This window comes from Histomonas meleagridis (assembly GCF_020186115.1).
Source record: "Histomonas meleagridis strain 2922-C6/04-10x chromosome Unknown contig_123, whole genome shotgun sequence".
Taxonomy (NCBI): Eukaryota; Parabasalia; order Tritrichomonadida; family Dientamoebidae; genus Histomonas; species Histomonas meleagridis.
Genome location: NW_027150762.1, coordinates 363 through 12,390, shown reverse-complemented (window position 1 = coordinate 12,390; position 12,028 = coordinate 363). Strand labels below are relative to the sequence as shown.

Genomic DNA, 12,028 nt, shown 5'->3' with positions numbered 1-12,028 from the left:
TTAGTTTGCTCAGAATTATCAAAACGAGCGAAACGTGTCGGATTAAAATTATTATATGACATTCATGATTACATTAATGTTAAAATTAATAAATCATTAACTAATATAGCAAAATATAGATTTTTTTATTTATATGTATAACCTCGGAAATAGTAAAATTACAATTGTTACAGGCGAAGACAAAAATATTAATTAAAACACTATATTTTTAACAAGCTGCTGCCATTATGATCTGCTCTACACTAGCGTTGGTAATTTCAATTTGTGCGCTACCTTCAGGTTTCATTGAACGAACCTTCAATAAAGCGTCTTCAAAATAGATTCCTGTCGGAGCAATGGAACTAATCAGTACTAATACTACATTTTTCATATAAGTGTCAGCCAATCGATCACCCGTATAATTCAATTTGAACAGTTCCTGTTGTTTATATGTCTCTCTGGAAATCATCACCTTCAGCAAATGGTAGTCCTATGAAGAAATTATAGTTATCTTTACCGTGCCAAACTTTTGATTGAGTATTAACACCAGATGCGTTATATATTTTGATTATAATAAAATTGAACAGATGTTCTAAGATCTTTTGACAGAGAACTTAAAAGACTTCCGTTAAGATTTACTGCATCCAAAACCATATTTATATTCCTGGGATCATCAACTGTTTCATAAGCTTTTCTAGGATAAATTTTATCATCAATATTAAAACCATATCTGATTTGTGGATTTAAGAAGCATGTTCTTGAATATTGTGATTGACAAATTACTGTAAACATAGTATCACAATGCTTCAATCTTATTGTTGCAGCTGTGTTAAATGATGTTGGAGCAGATGTCGAATTGCTTCCTAATGGTTGTGTGAAGTCTCTTATTTGACAAACATGTATTGGAAATAGCATCGGAACTTGAATATATGCAGCAGCAAGCGAATTAAACACATCCATTTTTAAGAGATATGTAGCAAGCTTATTTTTTACATCTTTTGTAACTTGTGTATGACGAACAAATTGCTGTGGTACATCCATTGTTGCGTAAGTTGTAGTACCGCTTTCTGTTGTTGCTTTAATGTAACTCTTAACTGTTTCATTAATGTTTCTAAATCCAAGATCACATAAATAATTACCTTCGACGACTGACTTCGCTGCTACAGTCATTCGTGGTCACATACAGGCGCAATAACTATATTTTGATATGATGGCATAAGTTCATAAGAAAGCTTTCCGCTTGAGTTAGGATAATATCTCATATTAAAATGAAATTAATAAAAATTAATTAAGGAATTTTAACAATGACTTCTTTAGATGCAGTAATAGCACTAAAGTCACAATAAACTCCTGGAGTTAACCATTGGATCATGATTACGGAGATTTTCTAAAGTTACGAAACAATTATTTACTGCTTTAGCTACATCGGATAATGAGTTGTAAAGCATAAACCATTTATACCTGGCATTATGCACTGCAAGACTTTATGCATATAAGTCAATTGAATTTTATCCATATTTGAATAGACTTTATACTGATCAATAGCATCAGCTGAGCACTTATACCCAACATAATATTTTTAAAACAAAAGATTTGATTGTGGTGGAACAGTTATAGAAACTTCTTGTTTTAAAGTAATATCACTATTATCTATTCCAATAAACCTATCGGTGAAAATATCGACAAAAGTTGTGTCACCTTCGTTAATGTCTTCAACATTAACGTAAGAAGTAGCTGTTGTGTATCCATAATTGCCAGTAATGATTTCAGAAGCTTTAACTCAAAATTTGCAAGCAAAACTCCGTCTAGGCGGATTCTTTAATTTTTGTGGCATAAAGTGTATTATGAACATATGTTATTTTCCACGTTTCTATTTCTTCAAGCATTTCTTTAATCTCACCTTACCGAATCATGCACTTCTTTAAATCTATCCACATCTTAAAAATCGACATAACATAAATTCTTTCTTTATTAGGATAATATTTTTCAACGAACGAATTGATATCTTCCGATTCATATTCTTTGGTCATTTTTTCAAAATGAATCATTGAAAAGAATTAATAAAATTATTGCCGAAATGGCATAGAATGCATTATATAATTGCAGTGACTTTCCAATGATCATATCAATTTATTTTTGTTGTTAACGGTGTTTCATCATCTAATATTGATTGAAAATATATCTATCATTTAAATTTAAAATAATAATCTCCGTGAGTTGCAAATCAATTGATATACAATTGTATAATGATTAATAAATATATTTTGTTAAATGGTATGTTTATTTGATTAATTTCTCCGGCTGTATGTATTGCGGTACAGATATTAATATTCACTTCATATAAACCATTGCTTTTGACTGACGGAATACAATTAGTAGAATCATGAGGATGATTTTTGGATAAAAAGTACTCAAAAGAAATAAAATTAATATTACCATCAATAAATATATTACTATATACAATAAGTTCACCATTAATAGTAATAGCATTACTAAATTATGTATGATTATGATTTAATAAACAATATTTATCATCATGATGATTATGTGTTGTTAATGAAATATTATTTGTATCGATTCCATCAATACTATTACAACTGATATCATAGTTTTTGAATATACTTAAGTAATTGCCATCACAAACTTTGAATTTTATTCATATATCAATATTGTCATCAGAACCTACGTAATGTTCTATTACGCTACAGTCATCTCCATAAGGCAATACAACTATTTCCATACTAATTAAATCACCCGGCATTGCATTAGTTCAATGAATAAACAATCCTTCAGTAAATATTTATATCATCTGAATACTTACTACAATCAATATTACGACTTGCTGTCAATATTGAACATGAAATATCATTACCTACTAATAAATCATGTTTAATCTTAGTCCAATCGCCATATTCATTATATGATATTCCTGTTAAAGCCTTATTTATATCAGTTAAATTATCATTAGTTAAATATTGATTGTGAGTATGATTTGTTAAAGAAAAGTTATTAGTATCAATACCATTAATAGTCGTACATTGAATATTACCATTAATGGTATATATATATCAATAATTAAATTAGTTATTGTTACATTATTTTCATCTTAATTGAAATTGACACTTTTAATAGTTTTAATAATGCATTGGCGAGTTATAGATTATTTATTTATTTATTTTATGAATACGAATAATCAGGCAATTTATATTTTGCTTGGATTTATGTAGGCTCGGATGAAAGCCATAATCTTGTCGCAAAATTTGCAATCGTTGATTGTGATTCTTAAACCAAGATGTAACATCAAAAAGTATAAGTTATTTGTCATCTCAAATCGATGTACTTTTATAATGTATGGAATAGAGAGTATTTAGAATTTCATGCTTTATTTAATGATTCAAAACTAAGATTCATTGGTATTTAGAATGATATTAATGAAAAAAATACTGTATCATAATATATTACGCGCCAACTGATGGCTCGACTTTTAACATTATTTTTGCAACTAACAGTAAAAATAATATCTATCTATATCGGAGAGTATTCATAATTATCAATGACTTTACAATATTGCTTGTTGTTGAGGAGCATTGAATGGCTGATAACTATCTTAGTATATAATTTGTTTGGCATCACTATATTTGTCAGAGAAAACAAAAGTAAGTCAAGTGGTTGCACTTGATCACTTAAATGGGATGGAATTACTGCAATATCCATGTCAAATGCGATACATGTATTCTCAAAATAATCTGTAAAATGTTGTTTCAATCCATCTAGTATCAGCACTGCAAATCTATCGAAGTATCAATAATTCTTTCGATGAGATTCTAATCTTTTTTATATTTTGGGGGGAAAAAACATTGCAGCAGTTACTGAAAGGTTAAAAAAAAATTTAATTTTAGATTAATCCTTGAAATTTGTATATATGTTTTTCATAAAATTATATAAAATGTATACATTATAATGCAGTAATTGATTATACAAATTTTTTCTACGACGCTGAACATTACAATAGAATCGCCGTGAACTTACCGTCACCGCCAACACGTCAAGCAAAAATAATTGTAACTTAGCTAATTACTAAATGTTCTATTGTTGTTATTGAAAAGAATGATTTTATACAGATTTACGGCAAAAAATATCATTTCAATAATGATCATACAGACTTAAACTCTCAAACGTTTATATGACCGTCGAATTCTATAATTCAATAATCAGGCGTTACGTCTGAAGTCGATGAATTGTATACACACTTCAAATGCTTTTACGATAAATAATGCTTCATATAATATAATTCGAATATTATAATCATACTCTTAGAATCTTCCTTTTTCGTCAAAATTTAATTGTACTGATAAGTTCGAAATATTTGCAGAAAGTGTCGGAAATACTTTATCAACTCCTGTTCTATATCTTCTGTCTAATGTTGGAAAAACTTGTATATAAATTCATACGATACCATTAACATTTCAGGAATCGTTCTTAGAATCAATAACTCGTTTTCGTCAAATTATCCGATTATTGTATCAATAACATTACTTATATAACATTATTAGCTCGAGCTATTGTTTTTTGGCCAAAAGAAATTTGACAGAAATTTTTGCTCAATCCCGCGCTACATTAAAGAAAACATTAACGAAGAGAGTGGTTGTATAAGGGACCTGCCATTTGCCTTTTGATAACAAATTTTAATCATGAAAATGCTTCAATAATGTTGAGCATTGGAGAATATGGGGGATTTATTCCGTTATAATTGTGGATCCTACAATTGTCAAAAATGAGTGTCATATTTGGCAAATTCAGAGGCACAACAACTTCTGCAAGTTCAGAGCCCAGATCCTTGTTTAAGCATGCATTAACCGACATATTAGTGACTTTGTTTTGTGCTACGATAACTATTGCTCTATTTCCTATTTTGAATCGGGCTTGTCTCATGAATGTATTTAAATTAAATCCACACTCATCATCGATAAAAAAATATGTCCTATCCTGATTTTGCATAAACCATTCTGCAGATTCACTTCTTTTAATTTAATTGTTAATATCATTTCTCATTTGATTATAGAATGTTGAATCTTTGAGAGGAATTAATTCGCCATCCAAGTAGCTCCATAATGTTGAAACAGAAATCATCGGGAAATTAATTTGATTAACCATAATGATTCTCAATATTACCATTATAATTTATTATTTTCTAATATGTCGTTAATTATATCCCAACATCTTGCATAATTCTTTGGCATAACCTTTTGAATGCATAAGATATGCTTGATGTTTGCATGTTCAGGATTGATTTTATTTCCTTTTCCCAATTATGTTATAGCTGTTGTTGACTTCCTCCGCTGAGAAGATAGCTCTAAAATCACAATATATGCCAGGAACCATCGAATCGTAAGCTCTTATTTTACCGATTGTTGCGTTCGTGTCTATTCACAATTTACAAGAATAATTTCAAAAGCTTTAACCGTCTCATTGACTTCATTATCCCAATCTTGAAAATTTCAAGTCATCGCATCAATAACATTTGGTTGTTGATTTTGTGGTGCAAACATTATAAGATGATTAATAAATCATAAGATCAGTTAGAATCTGAGTCTTCAAACGTTATTGTATTTGTTAGAGGATAAATTTTTCTGTTCTAAAAAGTTCTAGTAAATCCAGCATATTTATTTTGATTTTTACCTAAAAATTGATCAAATCTTTCATTCCCGATCGAATTAATGAAAGCATCAATATTATATTCAAGTTGTATTTTTTGATTATTTTGATTTACGACTTGTTTTGCAATATCTGCTTGTAATTGATTCGTTATTGCTAATTTTCTTGTCGCTTTTTTCATATTTTTTTCTTGATAATCAATATTGTTTCTCTATGAACGTATTAGCAATTTGTTGTTGATGAACATCGTTCTGATTTCTCATATTATGTATTGCATCAAGATTTACGTTTTATAATGTATGCGATAAAGCAATAAGAAAAAATGGCTTATTCAAATTCGTCATCATTTGTGCTTAGCAAAATTGAATTTTTGATTATTCGATGAAGTAAGAATATTTGCCTCTACCGAAGCGTTAGGATTAGATGTTGAAGCTTGAGTAATTACTCAATTGATTAATTAATCGATGCCTTAATCAGCGTTTGACATTTTTCGTTTTTCTAATTTTTCGTATATAATTGCTATGCCATTCAATTAAAAATAAGTATATTGATTCAAAAGTATCGAACTCTAGCTCTTTATCCGCGTTGTACCGGCACATTATAAACTCGTTCGTGATGTTCTGGTTCTTAATGTTCCGGAATAATTTCTTCCTTTTGTTTTTCATTTTTCGTCTGCTCAACTGTTGGAATTTCCTCAGCATCAAGATAAATATCATACTTTAAATTTCTGTATATCTTCTTAAGCTTTTCATGCTTAACTGTTATGTTATCTAATCGTGAATTTGAATCAATTATTCTTTTTTTTAATAATTGGTCATTTTATAAATAAACTATACCGTCGTTGTTGTTTTGAATTACTTTTTGACTTACCGTTGAAGTTTTTGATTTTATTGTTACTCTAGCATTTACGTTTGATTTCTGTTTCCGTCTTTGTCATTTAAGATAAAATATAAAATCGAAAATTCATTTTATTATAAAGATACAAACCTAGTATCTCCCGAGGTGTATGGCTGAACTGAGAGTCGTAAATTGACCGTGAATTTTGTCTCCGGCTTGAATCCACGCTTGAGTTTTATCCGATATATTGACCTGTATCAAAAACACGTTAGGCTACTTCTTTGCCTCTATCTACCGCTCGTTTAATTTTGTCTTTAATTTTACCGTAAAAAACTGCATCAAATATCTTATCTATTTTATCTGTTATATCTCCTTTACGCTTTCTTACTGTATCAATAATTCCAGGAATCTTTTTGCCATATTCAATTCCTAGACTGATTATTGGCGAGACCTTATTGTAAATTCTCTTTACTTTATCGATAAAATTTCTTACAATTCGTCCTGCACCTTGAATAAATTTTCTTATTCTAACGAATATAAGATCTAATTCCATTTGATGATAAATATACGTTCATTACTCTCAAAAGAATGAAAAAGTTGCTGAATATATATTATAATACTTACCATTCAGCCATCGGTTGTTTGTCAAAAAAATGTATGATAATGAAAATTTAGAAAAAGAATATATATTTGATTTTATAAAAGTCTCTGAAAAACAAAAACGTAAGATTTAATCCTTCTTGTCGGTTTATTTGTACGTTATATATTACCGCGTCATGATGGCATCACAAAAAAAAATTTCAAATTAGCCGTGAAGGTTATAAAATTGATGAAAGAAAAAGAAACATGTACGTTATAATTCCGTTAAATATAAAATCTGCTAAATAAAATCCGCCGGAAGAGCTGAGTGAGTTTCTCCGATCTTGTGATCTGAGCTGAATATTGCATGTTTGCTAATGATAAAAATAAACTATTGAGAAATACTCAATTCTTCTGATGATATGTTGTTTTTTTATTTCTCGAAACAGTAATTATTTTTGTGAAATGATCTTTTACTGTTTTCGATTTGTCGAATCCCACAGATGAAACATTAGTGTTGGAATAATTATTGTACATTAAACACAATTCTTTGATATCAATTTCGTTATCCGGAAGAGTTTATAAGAAATTTTCAAAAGTTAATTTAGAATCCTGAATTATAATAATTGAATTATTATTTTCAATATCTTCTACTTACTCAACTAACGGATCAGTAGATTTTTGTTTATCATCATAATTAAATTCCGACAAATGATTTAGTTGCCGTTAAATCGTCTTTGAGATGATTCACTTTTTTTGTAAATTCTTCATTCAAAAGATCGGACAGATTTTCCGTTAGAGATTCATTCAAACGAAACATCGAAGTTATCAGATAGGTTTTCACAAGCTGAGTTTGGATTTGATATTTCATGAGCGTCAAAAATAATGTTTATTTGTTTTTTTATGAAGTTCGATATAAACATATCCATTATATCAATCAAACGGTAAAACTTACTTTTCAATCAGCATAAATTCACAATTATCTTTCGGACAAATGTTTTTGACTTTTTAAACGAATAAATCAAAATACTCATCAATTGATTCTTGATGATAGAAATTTACGGTTTGGTTGATATTCGGTCAAATTATCAATAACATTTTGATTACACCGTGGATATATTTTAAATTAATTTTTTTTCTTCAACTAAAAATTTTTGAAAATTTTCTGCTTTCTTCATGTTATTAAAAACAGGTTGATATTCCTCTTGAGCTCGTTTTTTATATTGTTCTTTGATCATATCTTCCGTGTTTCTCCTAAACATTCTCTCGTCGTTGATTCTTTCTTCTATGTAGAGCGGGATTGAGCGAAGCGTGAAACGAGAAGCTCAATTAGCGCTGTGTGTGTGTTCACATGATGTCTTTTATGCCACATTGGCTTAACCATAAGAATGTCAATACAATTTTAACACAAGAATTTTTGAGATTTTCGAAAATGTTTCCCCACAACATATTGAATTTAATCGTAACCGTATCGAAAATGCTTAAAAATAATCGTAAAATTCGGTACAAAAATCATTATTTGATACTTTATAATCATTAAAATGATCAGTAATGAAGTTTTATTTAATTAAGGTTAAATACAACAATATATATATTTAGATATTATTTCTACATCATGTTGACCATTTTGCGTCTCAAGATGGCTAACCTTATTCTATCGTAAAATATTAAAATTCAAGATTTGAAAGAACATTTTTTTTTTGAGAAAAGCATCTATCAAATTCTATGTAGTAATATGCTGTATTGCAAGAAATATTCTTTCGGAGAACAATCTATGGCTGAATGATAAGAATAGCAAATATTCTTCTCTTACCGAATAATCAATAGTCCAATTCTGCTAAGCACAAATGATGACGAATTTGAATAAGCCATTTTTTCCTATTGCTTTATCACATACATTATAAAACGTAAATCTTGATGCAATACATAATATGAGAAATCAGAACGATGTTCGTCAACAACGAATCAATAATACGCGTATAGAGAAACAATATGAATTTACTAGAAAAAAGAATTTGGATGAACAAGAAAAAAATATGATAATAGCTACAATAGATGTTGAAGCAAAGTAATGAAAAAAAGCAAAAAAGTGAAATGGCAGAAAGAGAGATTGAACGACAGCATGAATCCGCAAACAAAGTAAAACACTGAACGTTACTTAAAAGTCATGGCAGAACTTAAAAAAACTCAGTATAAATATGATATATATCTATACATTAAAAGATCAAAACGCTATTATTCAAGTTCAATAAGCTGAAGCAAAAATGCTTACTATTGAACGCCAACATGAAATAAAAGTCGATGAACAAATGTTAATTAATAGTAGCTTACAACATGAATGAGAAAGAGTGAAAGATGAAAATGAAACATTACATAATATTTTATAATCATAAGATGATAAGAATGCAAATTAAAAGCGAGCACAGACACAATATGAATCAGAAAAAATCAAAAAAGTGCGTTGAGGTAGAAAATGAATAGACAAGCAAAGCGATGAATAGACAAATTGAGTTATTTGAAGATTGATTAGCTCAAACCACAATAAAAAATGTTGATTACATCGCACCAACAGGAATATATTTCGAAGATGCATCAATGGGAGTTAATTCGATGAAACCAGATGGAATAAGTCAAATTAATTACGTAATTACTAATACATTTATCGAACAAATTATCGCCGAAAAGCAATATAAATATATTATTGATTCTTTCAATGTATCAATGAATTATGCTTCTAAATATCGAGATTTTTTAATTTGTGTCATATTCTTTTAACGAATATTTACCATCAGCAACTGTAATTGATGTTGTCATGAATATCATATTGTTCATTTAATACGACACGTTCCGCTATCTTAAACATTTAAAGGACGTACATCAATGACATATTTATATATTACGCAATTATTAATGTAGAAATATATATAACCGATGAACATTAATAGTTTTGTCGGTATTTTTTACAATAAATACATTCCGCATTATTAACTGAATCAGGTAATCGTTTTTCATTTAATAATTCAACCATGTTCTCTGGCTTTCATTCAAGCTTCATATTATCTTTTAATTGATTGATTTAATCTTGTTGTTTATTTGAAGCTTCAGTTAGTGTACTATATTCAGCAGGAATTGATTAAACACTTGACATATACTTACTTCAAAAACATCGACAACAGATTGTATACTATCAGTCGAAACATCAGGTACATATAAAAAATATTTAGGGATATGTGTAGTTTAGAATAAAAAATATACAAAGCATCAATATAATTGATTTGATTAAAAAAAAAATAGAAATTTTACAAGATACTATTGATTTCGCATGACAATCGGCACATATAGATTTTGATTTTAGAATTAATAATACTGCAGAGAATGAAATTGGTGATGTATTATTCGATAATGAATAATAATTCAATGAAGCAAAATAAAAACAAGAATCTGTAGGTCTATTTTTAAATTTATTTGATAATTAATTCATACGACAGAAAGAATATTATGCAGTATTATATGCAATCATTTTATTTTTAAAAGAAAAAAAATAAATAATATTTTCTTAATAAATAAATCCTTTTTCTAATGAAATATTGAATTCATTAATTAATGTATTATGTTCTCGATTATATGAATTAGAATCATCTCCATAAATTATAATTGAGATAACTTTTTTTATCGGATTCACAGCATGCTTTAAACAATCAGGTTCAGGATCTTTATAAGTCAATTGACACTATAAGCTTGTACTAAATCATTAACATAAATAAAAATTTTACCATTATTATCATCAATTAAATTTGCTATTAATTTTTTATTATTAGTTTTTGATATAGCACTAAATGTTAATACTATATGCTCATATAAAGCACTAGCATTATCACACACACACACAGCACACTTCCACTTCGTTTCGGTGTGCACTTCGCTTTCGCTCGGTGTGTGCTCTCAGCTCACTAGCGTTCGCTTCGAGAAAAAAAAATAACATATATAATTAACTGTTGAAAATATAAGGTTTTGAAAATATAAGTATTTAAAAGTTGAATTTTTTACATATATATTCCTAACATGATAATGATAATTCAATTACTTTGAAAATATAGATGTTGAAAATATAGATGTTGAAAATAGAGGTTTTTGAAAATATAGATGTTGAAAATATATACTTTGAAAATATAAGGTTTTGAAAATATAAGTATTTAAAAGTTGAATTTTTAACATATATATTCCTAACATGATAATGATAATTCAATTTATATGAAAAATTATATTTTTTTGATGTTCTCTTGTTCCTATTTGTTCTGAGGGGAACAACATTATTATAAAAGTTGAGGGCACAAGGCAAAAAGGCACAAAGACAAACGGCAAAATGCTTTATGCTTAGTAAATAATTTTCTATAATTATATATTCTCATGTAAGAACTAGGAAAGAACAATACCATAATATATTGAATTATTAGGGGGATGTTTGTAAATATACGTCGAAAATAAGCTGTTATCGTTGCCAATTTGCCAAAATTGTGTGCCCAATTGCCCTGTGCCCCTAACTTTTAAGGTAATATCATGAACCCGAGTACAACCAAGAACAAGGGGAACATCCAAAATACTATGAAATTCAAGGTGATTTACCATACTTTTTGACCATAAATATTAATTAAAAATAATAATTTCTTAATATAAGAACTCAAAAAACAGCATTATTTACGGTCTGGGCACAAAAATAAGGCTTTTTAAGGCTATATACGTCAAAAATGAGGCTTTATAAGTTGATTTTTAAAAATAAATCTTTGAATTGTGCCCTTATGCCTTTGTGCCTCTAAAAACTCAACTGGAGTTGTAGAACCGGGAACATTTAAGAACAAGGGAGAACAAGGGAACATTGATTTTAAAAATAATTTCTTTTTGAAATGAGGTTATTTAAGATATTTGATTTTGTAATTATATGTTTGAAATTATTATTGTTAGAAATTATTGTTAGAAATTA

General features: G+C 28.3%; 1 protein-coding gene across 1 annotated transcript; it reads right to left on the bottom strand.

Annotated features, from left to right (window-relative positions):
- Positions 1 to 534: 534 nt before the first annotated feature.
- On the bottom strand, positions 535 to 1,149 carry GO595_001244 (uncharacterized protein; the record flags this gene model as incomplete). Its single annotated transcript, XM_067914021.1, has 1 exon — positions 535 to 1,149. One exon carries the CDS (start codon positions 1,147 to 1,149, stop codon positions 535 to 537), a length of 615 nt encoding a protein of 204 aa, XP_067778544.1.
- Between the last annotated feature and the right edge of the window lie 10,879 nt (positions 1,150 to 12,028).